Below are 18,550 nucleotides of genomic sequence, written 5' to 3'. Positions count from 1 at the left end.
ATGTGAGGAGAGGAAATGCCCTGCGAGGCCACCACCACTGCCAGTTTCCTGACTGTAAGGTAGGTGTCAGAGATGGACAGGACTTGTATGGCCCTGAGGTTGCAGAACCAGTTTTGAGGGTAGTCAACAGGAAGCCACTATGTGGCTCTACATGAACAAGTTCTGTGACAGAATTACCCGCTAGGAAATGGCTGCCCGGGGCTGTTCGTGTTCTTATAGAGACCACTCATCTCTGGTGTTGTCAGGGGCGAAGCAAAGTGACCCTAGAGCCTGGAGATTAGGACTTTTGTTTCTTATTGGAAGCGAAGATGAGAGTCCCCCAGGGTTCAAGTTACTAAAGCACAAGATTTGCCTCCCAGCTCCTGTGCAAGAAAATTTTGTGCTGTCTACTGTGGGGCTAGGTGCATTCGCTTCTGGGACGCACCCAAACTTCTTCCTGGAACTGGGAGCTAGCTAATAGGGCAGGAGACTATAGACCTCTCAAGCCAGCCCAGGCCAGAGAACCTTCTCTGTGACCTTGGGAACAACAGTGCTCTGAAAGTTATCTTCTAGGTCACCCAACAACTCTTTGGTCCTCCTGGTACTTCATAGGAGACCTCTGGGGTCTTACAGACTGCTTAGTTCTCAGTAGGGAGTTCCTTTTCAGTCTATCCTCTCTCTGGCTTGCTCTAAAAACCTTGTGAAAGGAAGACCCGAAAAACCTCTAGAGACCCCACGAAACCTGGGCAATGGTGGCAAGTGAGTTTGCTAAGACTGGGGTTGGAGATCTGAACTGGCATTGAGATCCTCTCTAGGTCCTGGGCAAAACTAGAAAAAGGAGGGGACCTTCTGATATCCCTCCCTCTTCCCCCTCCAGCGCATCAAAAAACCAGGCAGCAAGGCTCTGGGGCTGCATTTATGGGGACGACCTGACAGAGGGCATGGTCCGTACAAAACCAGGAACAATACATACATATATATATATTATATACAGAGACGGGGTCCTCCAAGGGCGGGGCAAGAGCGCTGCCGGTCAAAACCGGAAGTACATCGAGAACTCGCCCACCCGCTCCGCCCCCTCCATCTGCCTGGGTGAAGTGCAGGGGCCGGGCACTGTGACAGCCAGCTCTTTCTGGGGAGTGGGGGAACGTCTGGGGGCGGAAGAGAGGCAAGAAATACTGATTGATGGTATGGTCTATTTACAGGGGTCTAGAAGAAGCCAAAAAGGATAGAACCGGATTGTTAAAAAACAAACAAACAAACAAAACCAGAAACCTAGGCTTGGGGCAGGGGTTGTGGAAGTGGCAAAATGAGATGGATTTTGAAAGGGGAGGGTACCTGAGGGGGTCTCACCTCCCTTGGTCCAAGCCCCAATTTGGGGTTAAAGTGGGGAAACTGAGTCAATTTCACTTAGCAGGCTGACAGCAAGCAGCCCTGGTCTCCAAAAAGATTAGTAAAATTTTACCCTTCAGTGATAACATTGGAAAATGGTGGGGAAGGGGAGGGGAGGCTGAGTCCCTTTGATGGTAATACAAGGCTTCCAGGTGTGGCCCTGGGCAGGGCCTAGCTCCCCAGCGAGAGCTCCGCAGGCACACCACCTAAGCTGACCTCCCTCCCTCCTGGCATTCCTAGGCTAGACCAAGGAAACCTGAACCCCAGAGTGGCCTCAGAAGGTTCCAGGAGGAGGCTATGGCTATCTGGCACCTGGGAAGGGGAGGCACAAGGAGAAGTTGAGGGCTGTTGCCCTTCCTAGGAAAGGGACTGGATTTTGGACTCATCCTTTTCCCTACTCCAGCTCTCCCCTCCCACCAAGGATATGAGAAATCAGTGCAGGACCAGGCCCAGCCTCTGGCTCAAGGGTGGGCTCTATCCCTCCTGGGATGGGGAGCAGGGGTGGGAGATGTTGAGGCCAGAATGCAACAGACAGCACAATGATAGAAGAGGAAAGGGCCAAGAAAGTCGAATCTCAAGTCAAGAGGCCCAGGGGCCACACGGACCCTGTGGGCAGGGAGCAGCCTCCAAGTGGTGAGATGCTGGGAGAGCCCCAGCTCCACTCCGGTTCAGAGACACAGGCTGGAGGTTGTAAAGTCTGGCAGTTTGGTCTGCAGGCCCTTGTGTCCATCCACCACCCAGGTCAGCTCTCAGCTTCTCTCGGCCTCTGTACCTCAGCCCCGTAGAACAAGGAGGCCACTCTTCCAGCCACCATTGTCTGCCCGGGCCACCCTCAAGGGGCCTGTGATATGGGCCCTCTGGTCCCTGAAGCTGGGGGAGGTGAGGTGGAGGAGTGGGGGAAGTCGGGGCACCTGTCCCCAGGCTGGTAGGGGCGGGGTGGGGATTGAGGACGGGGTGGATAGGGAGTGGATTGTTATTGTCCAGTCGAGGAGCGGTTCCTGTTAAGTAGAATTAGAATTCCTCAGGGTTTGCAGGTTTCCTTCCAGTTCTGAGATCTAAAAAACAGAGAGGGGATACCAGGCTTGGCCACTGAGCATGCATCCTGCCCCGAACCCCCAGTTCTGACCCCAGCAACACAATCCTTCCCAAACATCAACAGAGTGGTCTCCTTTGGTTCTGGCGTCTATGCTGCTCCCCTGGAGGCTGCCCAGGGCACCCAGGCTCTACCTTGTCTAGAAGTTTGTCCATTTCCTCCTTCCTAGCTAGCTCCGACTCTTCCAGTACCCGACGCTGGGCAGTCTCTTTTTTCAGGAACTCGATCTCCCTGGAGACAGGCAGGGAGGGAAGAGATAATGGGTTAGGGTTTGTGCTGTGGCTTCAGTTCAGAGAAAAGCAGGTTTTCCCAGGGCCTCTAGGGCCTGGGTCTGGTATTCAGTCATTCCAGCTCAGGTGCCCCACCATGGTGCCCTTTAACTTCTGTACTCTGTGTCTGTCTCCCTACTCAGCTGGAGAAAGTCTGGGGTGGAGACTACCACTGAAGGCCTCTCTGTCCTGCTTGAACCCAGATGCAAAGCTCCTCACACGTACTTCTGCTGGTAGTCCTTGATGAGACGTTTGGCCTTGCTGTACTTGCGTTCCAGGGCCTGATACTGGGCCTGAGTCTCCCGCAGGTGCTCATCCACAGCCTGGCACAGGCTCTGGGCCTCACCCCAGTAGCCCTCTAGCTTCTCCATTCGTTCCTTATTCTCCTCCACACTCTGCTCCAGCTGGGCCTTCTCCACCCGCCAGCGCCCTTTCTCCTGCTCCAGACTCTGCAACTATGAAGAAAGAGCAGCCCTGGGTTAGAGGGTACCAGAGTGAGCCAGGAAGTCAACAGTCTTTAGAAATTCCTGCACCTGTGGAGGCTACTGGCCCCCAACTACTAACTCTCTGAGGCTGACCTGGGGGTAGCAGGCACCCATGAGTCACTGATCAGCAACTTCTGCCTTAGCCAGAAGATGGGAGTGACATGCCTCAGGGCTAGTGAGATGGTAGATATGAAACCGTCACCACCAGCTCGCACCCTTTGCAGCCCTGGTGTGCTAACCAGCCCCTACCCTGGAGATCCTTCAACAATCCAGGCCCTCTCCCAGCTCTTAGGTGACCTGCATTCCCAACAGCTCAGTCTGCATTCTTCTCTCCCTACCATTCCTCAAGACAAGGCCCCACCTCCCACATCACTGTTATGCAGAGCCCCAAACCTTTAGGTCCTGCCAGATCTCGCACCTAACTTCCAGCCACCTCCCAGCTTTTCACAGGTACCATGCCCCAAATAGGACCCTCCCCCATCCGAAGCCAGCTTTCCTGGCTTGCTTGCCTGGGAGAAGGTTCCACTGCCTCACAGCAGACCCAGTACTCACTTTCCAGTTCCTGGTTGTCCTTCTGCCTTGCCTGTTACGAACCCTCATGTTTTCTAAGCTTAGATAATTCAAGCCTTCCTACGGAGCCACAGACTTGCCACAGGGCCTTCGCAGGTACTGTTCCTTCTGCTAGGAATGCCTCATCTACCCTTCCTCGTACACCTGCTGCGCATCATTTCCCCAGAAAAGCCTGCTGAGACTTCAGTAGGGCAGCACCGCCCCCCCCAACTGGATAGGGTTCTTCCTGGTTTAGGGCCTCAGTAACCCTTCTCCTACAGAGCTTATCAGGGAGTAACAACAGTCAATGGTATTCACTAAGACACACAAGGACAAGGATCGACTGTGCCTGAAGCGGCATTGGCTGTCTAGAAGTTAGCCTGATGTTTTTCAATTTAATGTCTCTTTGCTTTCTGAACCTGAAACCACCTGGGACCCACCCTCAGCTTCATGCTTTGAAAACACCCTCAAAAATCTAGTCTCACTTGCCCTTCCTTCCCACGCTTGACCTGTACTCTGACTCACCCTAGGCCCTGCCTAGGCCTCTAATCACATCCAAGTCCTTCTCAACTCATGAGCTCTATCCCCACCCCATTTCCTAGCTGGTGAACTTCCAAAATAAAACACCTCTAGGGGCAGCTCCATGCCTGTAGAACCATGGCTATAGTTCTTGGAGGGGAGAGGTCTGTACAGTGCCATTTCTAGCTTTCCCACCACCCAGCTGCCTCTTACATCTCCCCACAGGAACAGCTACCATCCCCTAGAGGCCTCCTCCCAAAGTCAGTTGGAATCTCCCTCCTCTATAGACACCCTTGTTCTGCCCCAGACACCCATTCCCTGCTCCCCTCCATCCATGTGGGAGAGAACACACACATCCCTGTTGTGCTACATTTTCATGGGCCCTGGGATCGGTTTCTTCCACTACCCTGGAAACCCCGTGGGAGTTGGGACTCCTTCAATATAAAGTCTGGTGTCTACAATGCCTGGGAGTGTGTGGGTACCCAATGTGCTTGTAAGCATCTGGTATGCATGTACAGTAGCCATGTGTGTCACCAGCTGGTGCTGTTAGCACCAGCATGTGTGCTGCTGGCCCAGGTGACAATTCGAACATTCTTCCTAGGTCAGGCATCCTGAAGGGTGGTCATGTTCATGTGTTTCTGTGACCTCAAAGGCAGAGTAGATCTACCTATTCAGGCCAATGCCCCTGGCAGAATCAATCACAGAAAATAATGTCTGTGCAGACAGGAGTGTGTAGACGTCTGGGTAAATGGGTCCACGGATTTAGGCTGCAATATGTCACTATGTGCACCTCTGTACCTTACGTAGTCAAAGAACCTCTCTTATCCCTAGGCCTGTGCAGAGTGGATGTGCGTTGAGCAGTAAACATGGACACCAAGAGTGAGAGCTGGTTTATCTCTCTGGCATCATTGACACTCTGACTTCTGACTAAGTGCTGACTCTGTACCAAGCTGCAGACTTCCTGCATTTGCTGCTCATTGGTTTCTCACCTACGTAGCTCTATGATGTTGGCAGTGCTTTTATTCCTCCCCTTACATATGAGGGGATGGAGACCCAATGAATGAAACAGATGGGCCAGAGCTTGGGGTCTTAATCTTGCTATCCCTGGCCTCCCAGGAGCCCATGGTGGAATGTTGTCTGTTGGGGGTGGGGGGCCGTGCCCGTGGGAAGGCTGGGCTCCTTCCTCCAACCCTCAGCCCAGTTTTTCAACACGCACCCACATGTACATGTGCGCGTGTACCCTCACCTTCCGCTTCAGCTGCTGGATTTCCGCTTCAGTGACGGCGTGCTTGATCTGGAGCTGCAGACAGAAGGTGGCACTCAGCGCCTAGGGCCAGCTACCCACCTGCCTTCCCCCACCACCCAGAGCCTCTCCTCCAACCTCCTTGAACTTGTGCACCAGCTTTTCGGGCTCCATCTCCACAGGGGACAGTGCATCCTCGTTCTCTGCTAGTTCGAACACCTCGATGGCCATCTCGCCCCCTGGGAACGTGGGGCTCAGCTCTTCATCCTCATCGGTGGCATACTCTCCTGTCTGTGGAGGGATGAAGACAACGTGGACCCACTGACTCCACCTCCCTCAGCAACCCTGCCGCCAGGCCTGAGATCAGCAGCAGCATGCTCGTGTCAGACGGAGGGCTGGCCAGGGGAGTCTCCATGGCTAGGACAGGCAAACTGCAAGATTCTGGAGAAAATTCCTAAACACAGCTTCCTTGAAGACCCATCCCTCACCCGAGATCAGGTTCCCTTGATTAAGGGCTTTACCCTGCTCTAGAATAAGGACTCAGAGGGGACTATGCTTTCTTTCTAGTTACAGGGAGACCCTCTGAAGACAGAGACTGGGACTCCTCCGTTTAACCAGGGGTCCTCTGAGGGGAGGGTCTTCCTCTCTCAGATCATAAGCTCCCCTGGGGTTTGAGTTTCTTTAAGGGGCCTGAAAAAAGTAGAGGCAAATGACTGCACCGCTTCATCTAGCCACCAGAGGGCAGTCATGCAGAGCCTCTACCTCCTCATCATCCTCTCCATACTGGGCGTATCTCTGCTCCATCATCTCCCGCTGCCATCTCTCTTGCTCCAAAGTCTGCTGAATTAGCTGGGCCACTTCACTCTGTTCTCCAGGCCGCTCCCGGCCAATCATGAACCTGCAGGGACACCAGAGTCATCTGTCATCCCAGTCTGCCTACAGCTGGGAATGCCACTGCCCTCCTTGTGGTGTTCCTTCCCTCCAAACCAAGGCCCTCCCAGGGGAGGGAAAGGGAAAGCCTGAGTCCAGAAGCTGTGGAATTAATAATGAATGGGGGAGCTGGGGCACTCACAGGGCTGCCTCCCAGGAGAGGCAGGAAGACCTGCTAGCCTTCCCAGCCTGCTTTGGGAAGGGGATGTCAGCCGAACTTTGGGCTGGGCTACATGAGCTCAGGAGCTCTCAGCATAGGAAAACAAAACAAAGCAAAGCAGGGGAGTGGCCAAAATGATCCATGCTAGGGGATAGGGAATAAACCCTAGAGGTGTGTCTTGGGTATGTTCCAAGCCCCTGTTCAGGAAGGGGCAGGATGATGGCAACTACAGATTAGCATGGAGAGGAAACAGTGGGACTTCCAGGCACGAACTCCTCCTCCCCCAGTCACCCACATCCTGTTACTCTCCAACACCCTCTAGAAGGGGGGCAAGGAGTGATCCCCAGGTGTCCTGCCAAAGGCACAAACTTCTACTCAACCCAATGGAGCAGCCTTCCTAACAGGACATGGGGTGGACCGGGAGGGAAGATGGATCTCTAGGCAGAAAAACCTAGTTTGGTTGGCAGCATTTTGCGTATCTTGGATTTTTAATAGGTGAGCTGGAGACAGCAGCAGGGACGGAGAAGAAGCCAAGAGGAGAGCCTGGCAGCAGTGGTGAGCAGAAGCCAGGGATTCGGGGATGGGGAGGCAGGGCTGGGGCAGGGGCTGCAAGTCCAAGTCCCTCTGGTAGGAAACTGGTGCCCCGAGGGGCCAGCTTCCTGCCTGGTCCCTTCTGGGCTCTCACCGCACTCGGCCCTTGGTGTTCCTGAGGACAGAGGCTGCGAAGCTCTGGGTCACTCCCACCAGGCTTGTTCCATCTACCTCCACCAGCAGGTCGTTGACTTGAATCCTAGAGGAAGTGACATTTGTTAGGGTGTCCTGAGAGGAGCAGGAGGTGGGGCAAGGGTGGACTCTTCACACCAGAAATTCAAGGCTTAGTCCCCACAAGGTTCCAGCATAAAATATGTGAGAACAGAGACAGCCAGGTGTCCGGGGCCATGCAAGGGGACCAATAGGCAGCACTGGAACTCATGGAACACAGCTTGGCGGTTGGCAAAGCCACTCCTGAGTAGAGACCTGGAGAGGCAAAGCTCCAAGGTCTATGTGTCCTGAGGACCTCATGCTGTTATCGAGCATAGCTCTGATGGTTGCCTTCATGGTCATCTCTCATTATTTATGAGCTGTGTGAAAACTCTCGGTGTTTCCGGCCCCTCACTGGGCAGTGGTACTGGTACATACAATAATAGTGATTGACTTTTTCCAAGCATTGCTGCTGCAGCAGATTAATGATTCAATCACCACTCTTGGAAAGAATTTATACATGTAGAATTGTTAGTAAGGTTAGGTAAGGTGTTTTTGTTAATGGCTTTGAGGTAGAAAGTCTTGGGGAACAATTTAAAGTTTAAAATGGCACTTATTTGAGTGAGGGACTCATTGAGGTCAAGAAACAACAAAAATAGTCTGGCTATTATTAGCTGGCGTGCCTTTCTTGCTAGGACGGGTTGGTGATCAAAGGTGATGATTAACTTCTTCTACCCATTTCTGCCCTTAACTTCCTGATATAAAAAGCTGTTGATAAATGGGTATGCACCCTGAGGATTGAAAGTAGAGCTGACTGTTTTCATATATAAAAGTTTAGATTTGTGATTTTTTAAAAGATTTTTTTATAAGATTACCTTTTAAGATAAATAAATAATAAAGTGATTGATCCTTTCCTTGTAACTGCAAAATGCAGCCTGCCAGTAAAAGAACTGGTTGAGAAAATACCTTGCTTGCTTACACCCTGTTAATTATAACAAGTTACTTGGACATGAATATATGGGTTATTGAAAATAATTTGTTTCTCAACTGTAATATATAAAATGTTTAATCATGTAAGGGAAATGGGAAACATGTTGGTGTTTACTTGTAGACAGAGTTTTCCTATCCCAGCAGCTGCTTCCAAATTACCATACTGAAGCTTAGATTATTTATAAATGCTTGGCCAATAGCTCAGGCTTATTATTAACTAGCTCTTACAACTTAATTTAACCCATTTCTATTAATCTTCATTTGCCACGTGGCTCATGGCTTTAAGGAGGATTGTTCCACAGCATTTACTTATATTCATTAACCATTCACTTAAAAAATAAAATGTAACCACACTGTAATGTTTATATTTGAAAGATTCTGATGGGGTATATAAGCTATAAGGGAAAAATACAGTTAGTTAAAAGGAAGACATCAAGAGAGACAAAAAGAATACATCTGGATAGAGGTTAAGAAAAAAGGAAACAAAGAAATGAGAGAGAGATGTGATAGTCCCTAACGGGGTGTGTGTGTGTGTGTGTGTGTGTGTGTGTGTTTTCCCTTTCGCCAGCCCCAGAGAATTAAATTTCATCCACCAGCTCCATGGCTCGCCTCAATTTCTGAGCTGCTGAAGGCCAATGCTCACAGCAGCAGATCAGGCAACACGGATACAGCTATCCAGGACCAGGAAAGGTGGCAGGCACACTTCCTGTAACAACCACACTCTTGTCTCTTCAGTCACACTCAACAGGGTGATGTGACATGCTCAGACCTCATTTCTACACAAGCACGTGTGCCATCACCCCAATGTCCTCCCAAATGCGTGAGCTTCAAGCATGCCCCCCTCGTGCTCACATACCAATCCACATCCACAAAGTTGCACACTTCCAACATAATTCAGGTGTGGGGGTGTCTTAGCTCCCCATATGGAAGAGGAAGGCGGGGTAGTAGCCTTGCCTGGGAGGGGATGCAGAAGATGGGGGAAGACTTGGGCACCTCCTTCCTCTGCTTCCGCCTCCTGGGAGGTCTTGAGAATGCCGGGTTATAACCCTTATAGCCCACATTCTTACGTGGGCACTAGCCTATGAGCTCACACTTCTGCTTTACTAGCAAACAGGTGACCATAGCCAAGCTCTGCAAAGGGAGGGAGAAGAAAATGCCAGGAAGGATGTCATCCTTTCTGTTCCTGTTGCCCCATGCCACCTAGGCCACTGCAGGCAAAAACCCTTTGAACTGGGCACCCGTGCCTCTAACAACATGACCCTACAGTCAGCCAGCCCTCAACCCTCATCTCTGTCACAGGGAGAGGGTGTGGGTGTCAACCCTTCACCCACTTTCCTGAGGGAAAGCCTTGTAGCATTTCCCACTTCCTCCCTGCTGCTACACACAACAGAGAGTCTGGTAAAGAGGGGCACGGATGCCAGCGCTCTAGTGCCCTTCACGATCCTTCTGAGTCACAGAACCCCAGTCCTCTGACCAGAGATGTCCCACGCAGGCACACACCTATGCACAGACAATGAGCAACACACAGCCAGAACGAGCCTAATCCTATCCACATCTGGATCCCTGGCTACGTCCATTCCTGCCATTGGTTCCCAGACTTAGAACCCATTTTACTCAGGCTCAGTTGGCAGAGCTGGTCTTACATGCATGAGACCCTGGGTTCACAAGGAACCTTTTATATTTGTTTTTGGTTTTCTCAAGACAGGCTCTCACCATGTATGACCTTGGCTGTCCTGGAACAGGTTGGCCTTGAACTTACAGAGATCCACCTGCCTCTGCCTCCCAAGTGCTGGAATTAAAGGCGTGCGCCACTCTGCTTGGCTACAGGAACCTTTGATATACTCCCTTGCCTTGCTAGTTCCTGCTTGGCCTTTGGCTCTCATTTTCAATATCGCTTCCTCTAAGAAGCTGGCCCAGTCAATGGCCAGCCCTCCTACTTTGTGCCTTCATATTCTTCTCCATTCAGCCAGTTTGTTTGTTCTGTCTAGTATCTGTCCACTTTATTACACTACTTGTTTTCTGAGGGCAAGGCCCCCTACACCGATTGCCAGGGCCTGGCACCAATCCAGCAAGAGTCATGCCCTTAGTATTTGTTAAGGGAAAGAAATGTGAAGCCTTATTCCAGACACACAGCCCGTGTTCTTCTTACGAGAGCCAACACACACTCTAAGCCAGTACACACCGTACTAGGTACAGCCTAGCTTCACACCCCTCCCCCACAGAATGTGCAGGCCCTGGGGAGGGCTTCCATCTGTTCATGGCTGTCACCCCAGAGCCTGGCACAGCACCTGCACAGCGGTGCTCCTTGAACATCCAAAGACACATCGAACACACGCAGACCTCCTAGAGGCTGTCCCCCAGGGGTGACCGCTAACAGGGACTTGAGGAAGGGTGTGGGACAAGGGCGGTACCTGCCATCCCGATGGGCTGCACCACCCTCGGTCACGGTCTTGACGAAGATGCCCAGCTTCTCCAGGCCCATGTCGGCTCCGGCCCCCATGCCAATGATGCTGATGCCCAGGCCCTCAGAGTCTGTGAGGCAGAAGGGGAGAAGCCATGGCTGGCAGGGATCCTCTATTCTATACCCACTCCAAGGTACAGCTTCCTTTCAGAAGTCCCCAAACTTAGGAGTTGTCCCGTGATAGGGAAAGACCCATGGTTCTACCCACCCCCTTTTTGCCAGTGGGACTACTGCCTGCCCTTTGCCCTATCCAGTGATAGGCAGCAAGGTGTGTGAGGGTGGCTGGGGCGTGGGAGACTATTGTGTGTACAGATAAGGGTATGTGGCTGGGATGGGGGTTGAGCCAGGAGCTAGCTCTTAAGCCTTTGGTCTCTCTTCAATTAGTCTCTTCTATGCTCAGAGCTTCAATGACCAAACATGGAGATCCATTGCCTAGTTACACCTGCCCTGTCTGTCCCATGGATCTCTAGCATCCAAACCTATGACCTTTCCCATCAACACTCCCTGAGGTCTGGATGGCACCACTATCCACTAGATTCCAGGCCTGGGAAGCATCCGGATTCCTCTCTCTCAGTTCTGTGCTCCATCATTTCACTATGCTGCTGCTGACCCCACTAACGGGTTCATCATACGTTATGACCCCTCCCTGTACCCAGGTCACTGGGATCTTTCTTTTTTAAAATTTTTTTTTTTTTTTTTTTCCCAAGACAGGGTTTCTCTGTGTAGCCCTGGCTGTCCTGGTACTCTCTGTAGACTAACCTGGACTTGAACTCAGAGATCCACCTGTGTCTGCACAGGCGTCTCAAAGGCGTGTGCCACTACCACCCAGCCACTGTGATCTTTCTAGAATAGCTTTCCCAATCCCGACAACAGCACCCAGTCTCTCTCAGAAAAGACCATGCTCTCGCCATGGTTCATGCCACCCTGGTCACACATCCATCCTGTGCATCCTGTGCTAGAGGTACCTCTCTGTTCTACCACACACTTTCCAAACGGTTTCTCTTTAGAGCTCAGCTCAGGCATCCCTGGCCAGAGAATCTGTTAGCGTGGTGAGGTTCTGTCAAATGTCCTAACAGTGGCCTTTCGTTCCTCCCAGTACATATGATGGCACATAAGGCTGAAGTTAGAGGTGCCATTTCCCTGGGAGTCTGCCTCTTATTTTGTAGCTTTGGAGTCTGACCTGGAACTCACTTTGTAGACCAGTCTGGCTTCAAACCCACAGAGATCTGCCTGCCTCTGCCTCCCGAGTGCTGGGATTAAAGGAGTGCGCCACTACTGCCCACCTTGGAGCCTGATTTTACCTGTCCCCGTACCTCCAACAGAGTCCAGGACCACATACATGGTACATAGGAGATATGTTCACCAAGGATCACTCCTTGGTCATACACTGGGGACATCAGTGGCCATGGATGCTGACAAGGAATGCCAAGAACGGCCAGTAGGTGCTGGAGTCAGAAGTGCAGTACATAGGCACCCACAAGGGAGGCAGGACAGAGGCTAGCACCACAGAAGTCCCTAGTGTGCTCCATAGAGTGGCCTGGCCTCTCACCCTTCTCCAGCTCCACGGGAAACAACTCCAACCTCTCCACACGCTTCTCTAGCTCATACTCTGCAGAGGCTGCCATGGGATCCACATCTTCATTGCGTCGGTCATAGTCCTCATTGGAGTAGGTGCTGAAGACCTGGGGAGAAGCAGTCCTCAGAGAGGTGCCTGGGAGGACAAGCGCACGGTTGGCAGGAAGAGCCCTTGGGCCTGTCAGATGCCTGAGGCACTTTCTTTACACCAATCTCACAAGGAATCCAGTTCTAGAGCCCAGGGGCAAGAGAGCAAGAGATCCATTCCACAGTCTGTGTAGTGCTAGATGGGACCCTCCTGGGGAGGCTGCAAAGTCTGGAAATCTCTGATACCAAGGTAGAGAAGAAGAAGAAAGGCAAGATCTAAGAGCCAGACAGCTGAAGGTGGACACAAAGACACAACCGTACATAGAGGAGGAACAGGCTGAGCAGAAGATGGGAAGAGGAGGAGGGGAGGAAAGATGGAGAAGACACTGGAGGATGCCAGATGGGGAGGGGGAGGGGAGGAGGAGAGGGGGAAAGAGGCAGAGGCAGCAGGACCCTTCCCTGCCCAGCTGCTGAAGTGGATGGCCTTGGGGGGTGGGTGGAGAGGAAGCAAAGAGGGTCCCTCTACCCCTTGGAGAAGGGAATGCCATTGACTCTCAAATGGGCCTCAGATAGTACGAGTGGGGGAAGAAAGTTGAGCCCCTATGGCCTCCCACACGCCAGAACTGTGTCCCTGAAGAATGATACTGCTGACCACAGGCACCAAAGAACCAGGCACAAGCTCCAAGACTGGTGCCCAAAGGGACCAAGGATCATGGGGCAGTGGCAGTCTCTCCGCCCTATCCCCTGTGCCTCTTTGCTGTGTTTCTCCTTCTAGGGGTCTAACTTGGACCTCTTCACAAGACCAGTGAAGAGGAGGCAGGACTTTGTGGGCACCTGATGCTGGGCATTTAATGGGCATCCTTTCGGGGACCATGGCTTGTTTGGCTTTACTGCTAGACATGATAGGCTGGCATCACTTGATGTCAAGTGGGGGCAGGAGTGGTAGAGGCAGCTCTATCAGCCAGATGGGCCAGAAGGAACTAGGGAAAGATACTGTCTCCAGTAAGACCCATGCCAGGGCCTCCTCTGCTTCAGGAGCATGCCCATGGGCACCCTGGTAGGCAGGGTTACTCCTGTGTTCCAGCTTTTGTTGGGGCTTGCTAAATGTCATCTCAAACCTCCAGCCCCACCACAGAGGTGCACGGCCATGGGGGGAGGTAGAGGATGCTTATAGGACTGGCCAGAGCATAACTGGGGCTTGCTTGTTTACCTAGCTCAATGCCCTTAACTATACAGTATCAGGCATTCAGGATCAGGCCCTTCATGATCATCTGGACACTGTGCAGTGACCAATGGACTGTGCTCCAACATCTGGCCCCCTGGCCAGCAGTCCTGGGCCCTTGGATCAACAGGCTCCCTATTCCGTTACCCAAGGTCACAAGGGGTTGGTTAGCCAGTAGCAGGACAGGATGGCACCAAAGTCAAGGTAGGCTGTAATAGGTGGGTCACTAGTGACTTTGTCCCCATTGCAAAGCTGTTCCAAGTTTTAGGACACAGAATGGCACAAACCTGGATCAACAAATTTGTCTTGGCCCACTTTTACATCTGAGGCCTCTGGCCTTTACACCCAGGAGACAGCATCCCCCTAGCCCTCTCCAAGACAACCAATCCCTCCCCACTTCCCTCTACCCCCTCCACTTTGACTTCTACTTTACATTTTTTTTAAATACTTATTTATTATGTATACAATATTCTGTCTGTATGCCTGAAGGCCAGAAGAGGGCACCAGACCTCTTTACAGATGGTTGTGAGCCACCATGTGGTTGCTGGGAATTGAACTCAGGACCTTTGGAAGAGCAGGCAATGCTCTTAACCACTGAGCCATCTCTCCAGCCCCACTTTGACTTCTAAAACGTGGATCTGGGCCTCATCTTCTGTCAACCTGTTCGCCTTTTGCAGCCTGCCCCTTGAAGGGGCCTCAGACCACTGGTCACTCCTGCTCTCAGAACACCCTAGGCTCTGGTCTCTCCTCAGCTGACAGCTCGGAACTGTATTCCCTGCCCTGAGTAGATAACCCCACCTCCATAATGGTGACAACTGGGTCAGGGAGGGGCAGAGAACCCTGGCTTCAAAATCAGTGTAGCAGTGGCAGTGGAGAAAAGCCTGGGGCCCCAGGCCAGGGTGGGGAGGAGGCGGAACGCCCCAGAAAGGCCAAAAGTCAGACACTCAGCCTCTGCACCGCCTTGGCTCTCACGCTAGTGGCCAGCTTGCTTCAGAGTCACCAGGGAGTCCGGAGCAATGTTCCAAATCATGTGCTATTTTTTACCAAAAAATCAGGGTAAGGCGTCAGCTATAGACAGAGGCCCAGGCCACACTCCCTCTCGGTGAGGGCATGGGGCTGCTCAAAGAACCTATCAGGATGGGGCAATGGCCTCTGCTCCTTCCTGGATCCCCCTGCTGTCAGAGGGAACGGGCCAGGGAGAAGAGAGGGCTGGCCACCCTTAGCCTTTTAGACCTCTGCTGCCTGGAACCAGTAGGCAGAGGGTGAGAGAACCTTGGGCAGCTTTGGTGTCTACGAGTAGCTATGGAAACTGCAAGCAAACACAAGGGGTTTGACTGAAGAGGGCGAGGAGGGGCAGGGTCCAGGCCAAGGAAAGTCCCTGGTGCTGTGTACAGCCACCCACCTGGGCCGGCCAGGCGCTAGGCACAGTGGAGCACAGGGTCGGGAGAGAAGATCACCGATCTGCCAGCTGAGCTCACGGGGCAGTGGGAAATGGGAGTGGTCTCCTGTTCTATTCTAAATTCTCCCCAGGGAACGTCTTTTCTCAGCCACCACTACTCAGAAGAACTGACTGGCACAGCTCACAAACCAATCACCAACAGTGGTGTTAGAGACAAGGGGGGGCTGAACCCCCTTCCAAGCAAGGCTCCATCCTCTTTTAAAGTACCCAGAGAACACAAAAAGGGGAAGGATTTATAAGGTTCTAGGCAACGTAAGTCTGCCTGGCCCCTTAGGGGAACTCCCAGAACCACCCCCTCTTCCTGTGGCGCATGGAGAAGGCCTGCTCCTTCAAGGGCCACATAAGACACCTCCTTCAGGTGCAACCCAGACATGGGAAGTTGGCCTAGCTGAGACCCTGAGGTGTAGGGTCTTTCCCCCAGCCCCAGTCACAAGGCCAAGGCCCAGCTCACCCTCACAGCCTGCTTCCTTCTTTCACTTCTCCAAAGTTGGGGTGGGGGCACTGACAGGGAAGGATTTTAGTCCCCTATATCTCTATTTTGGGAAGTTCCTAGATCCCCTCTCTCTCATCCCAGGCAGAACCAGCCTTGTAGATCCAGAAGCAGGAAGAGTCCCTAGGCTCCCCATCTTTCTCTCCTGACAGTAGGCCACACTTATCCCCGAGGACACGTCCCACACCTCTTCAGGCCAGCCAAGTCCCAGCCTCTGGAAGCCTCAGGAAGAAAGAATGTCTGGGGGAGGAAGAGAGAGCAGGTGTCCCGGAGTAGGCGTGGGACAGGGCGGGATGCTGGGCGGGGCAGCAAGCGAGGAACCTGAGGGCAGGTCGCAGCAGGCCACCTTCACTATCACAGACCTGAAAACCTTCCCACTCAGACAAACAGCTGGAAGTTCCCCACGCCCCCCTCATTGCGGGAACTTCTGGGAACCCGACTGGGTGGCAGGGGCTGACTCAGCCTGCCAAACACGGATGTCTGGGCGGGGGCGACCACTTGCACGTGGCAGGGGCAACGCGGGGGGGGGCAGGGGGGATCACTCACTTGGATCGGTGCGGTGCTGAAATGGATCTTCCGGCTCGGGGCCGGGTCTTCTTCCTCTGAGAGACCAGGAATCTCCACACACCCTGACTCCGGCTCATAGGGGGGCTCCCCATCCTCCTCATCTTCCTCATCGTCCTCCTCTAGGGCACTGCCCCCAGAGTCCTCCCCGAGTCCACTGTAGGCGCTCACGTCCACCAAGTCTGCTTCCGAGAAGTCCTCCTTCTTGGACTCATCCACCTCCTCAGGTGCCACGTCCGGGGTCCGGCCATTGTCCAACCCCCTCTCTGGCGTCGCCACCGACGCTGCCTCCTCCTCGGGGACCGCTTCGGCCTTGGGCTCCTCGGGTGCGGGGCTGGCTGTGGTGGCCGAGGTGCTGCCATTCTCCAAGGCTGCATGGACGGTCACCTCGGCCTGGATCACTTCCCCGGGAGCCGACTCGGCCTCAGACTCCCCACTTTCCTCAACCTCCACCGGCTTGATCTTGCGCACCTCCCGCGGCTTAGGCGGTGGTCGGGCAGGGGCCACTCGGTGCTGTGGGGGCTGCTGCCCTCCAGGGCCACGCTCCTTCTCAGTCGCGGCATCCCCCGACGGGGCAGGAGGCGGAGGAGGCGGTGGCTGGAACACCCGGGACCGCTTACTGACCAGCTTCGAGTTGACCTGGGGCGCCCCCGCCGCCCGGGGGGGGCCGGGCGCACGGTGGAGGCCGGTCCTCGAGTCGGCTTTCTCGAAGACCGCACTGAGCTGGCTGACTGTCGGCGACACGGCGTCAGCATCCAGCTTGTCCAGCGCCTCGGTGCTGCCGTTGAAGCGCACCACGACGTCCAGCTTCCGGTCCTGCAGGCCGGCGCGCTCCTGCCTCAGCAGCCGCCGCGCCGCGGCCTCCTTGTCGCCACCCGAGGCCGCGGGGACACTCCGTTCGAACAGCTTCCGCGTCTCCTGCAGCCGGGACGGCGGGTGCGGCGGCGGAGCCGGCTGCGCCGAGGGCGCGGGCTTGGAGTCGAAGCGGCTCACGCGTTCAGACACGCTGGTGCCCAGTTTGAGCAGGGCGCTGTGGTCCACGTTCTCGTTGAGGCTGCTGGCCCGCGGCAGCGACAGGCGCACGCCGCGATCGGACGCCCGCGGGGCCTCCGCCATGCCCGTGCCGCCTCCCGCCTCACCCGGCGGCCCCGCGGTGGTGCCCATCTGCAGGAACATACTTTTGATGCGGTGGACGTTGGAGCCATATTTCTTATGGTGGGCCGCCTTGGGTGCCTCGTCGGGCCCGGGCGCATCGGGAGGCTTCAGTGCCTGGATGCCCGCTTCGTAGGCGCTGCGGTGCGGGGAGGCGCTCCGGAGGGGACCCCCGGGCCCCCGAGGCTCCGTCTTCATCATGGTGGGGGGAGCCGGGTTCGCATCCCCCCGCTCCCCGCTGCCCCCCTCCAGCAGGCGGCTGGCCAAGTCGGGACCACCGCCCCCTCCCCCCAAAGAAAGAAATCCCGAAAGGCCTTCTATAGAGTCCCCCAGAAACCAAGCTGCCAAAAAACAGTTAACCCTGCTCTAAAAAAAAAAAAAAAAAGAAAAAAAAGAAAAAGAAAAAAGAAAAAAATGAAAAGAAAAAAAAAATCTCCGAGCGCCTTGTGTGGGTCGCCTTCCCCAACCAAGCTGCCAAAGACAGCCAGCCCCCTTCGAAAGCTCGAGCGGCCTGGTGCGGTCGCCCCCACCCAAATTGGCGAAGCGGAGGCTGGCCGGAGCCGCTGGGACCGCGCGCCCAGCCCGCGAAGCAGCGGCCGTGGCGCCGGCTCACATCCTCCGAGGCGGTGTCAGCGGGGCTGGCGGCGCGGGCGCCCCCTACTCTGGCCGGGGGCCTTGGCTCTCGGGGTGCCCGGCATCCCCGCGCCCGTGGCTGCTCCGCTGACCCGGGTCGCTCCGCCGCACCTCCCTCCCTCCCTCCCTCCCCCCCGCGCCCCGAGCCTCGGTCTTTCTCTAGCTCAGCCTGAACCGCGGCTGCCGAAGACCGAGCGGCTGCCCTTCTCGCCGCCGCCGCTGGGGGACTGGCACCACTGGGTCCTAGAGGGATCGGATTTCCGGGGCCGGAGCCTGTGAGCCCTCCCCTTCCCTTCCACCCCGTCGCCTCTTCTCTCCTACTCATAGTTGGCGGACAGTCTTCCGCCTCTCTTCGGACCTTGGCTATTCTTCTTCAACCCTCCCATCCCAAACTCGGCGGCTTTTCACAACCCACATAGGCGTACCCTCATTTAACCCTGGGGGCGGGGAACCATCCAGACACAGCAGTCTCCCAGCTGGCTTGATCCTCCCCACAATGTGAAGGGGTTCTGTGAAGAGGGGCCCTGAATCATTCCCTTAACTGTCCTTAGAGTGTT

At 54.4% G+C, this 18,550-nt stretch overlaps 1 protein-coding gene across 1 annotated transcript; it reads right to left on the bottom strand.

Annotated features, from left to right (window-relative positions):
• Positions 1–882: 882 nt before the first annotated feature.
• Ppp1r9b (protein phosphatase 1 regulatory subunit 9B) lies at positions 883–18,101 on the bottom strand. The gene is made up of 10 exons (XM_057773606.1): positions 16,191–18,101; positions 12,361–12,493; positions 10,762–10,882; positions 7,305–7,409; positions 6,292–6,427; positions 5,668–5,820; positions 5,533–5,586; positions 2,959–3,188; positions 2,599–2,695; positions 883–2,426 (listed from the first exon to the last, which is right to left on the bottom strand). Exons 1-10 carry the CDS (start codon positions 17,559–17,561, stop codon positions 2,373–2,375), a joined length of 2,454 nt encoding a protein of 817 aa, XP_057629589.1. The 5' UTR covers positions 17,562–18,101; the 3' UTR covers positions 883–2,372.
• Positions 18,102–18,550: the final 449 nt, after the last annotated feature.

The sequence above is a fragment of the Chionomys nivalis genome, chromosome 7, assembly GCF_950005125.1.
Source record: "Chionomys nivalis chromosome 7, mChiNiv1.1, whole genome shotgun sequence".
NCBI lineage: Eukaryota > Metazoa > Chordata > Mammalia > Rodentia > Cricetidae > Chionomys > Chionomys nivalis.
Note: the sequence above shows the minus strand (reverse complement) of the source record. Positions and strands in the feature narration are given on the sequence as shown.

Bases quoted from the DNA above. Each gene is read 5' to 3' on its own strand.
- Ppp1r9b (XM_057773606.1), bottom strand. From the start codon at position 17,561: ATGATGAAGACGGAGCCTCGGGGGCCCGGGGGTCCCCTCCGGAGCGCC. The intron at 7,410-10,761 runs GTACCGCCCTTG...CACTTCCTCTAG, and splicing joins GCAGCCCATCGGGATGGCAG to GATTCAAGTCAACGACCTGC. The intron at 5,587-5,667 runs GTTGGAGGAGAG...TTCTGTCTGCAG, and splicing joins TGGTGCACAAGTTCAAGGAG to CTCCAGATCAAGCACGCCGT.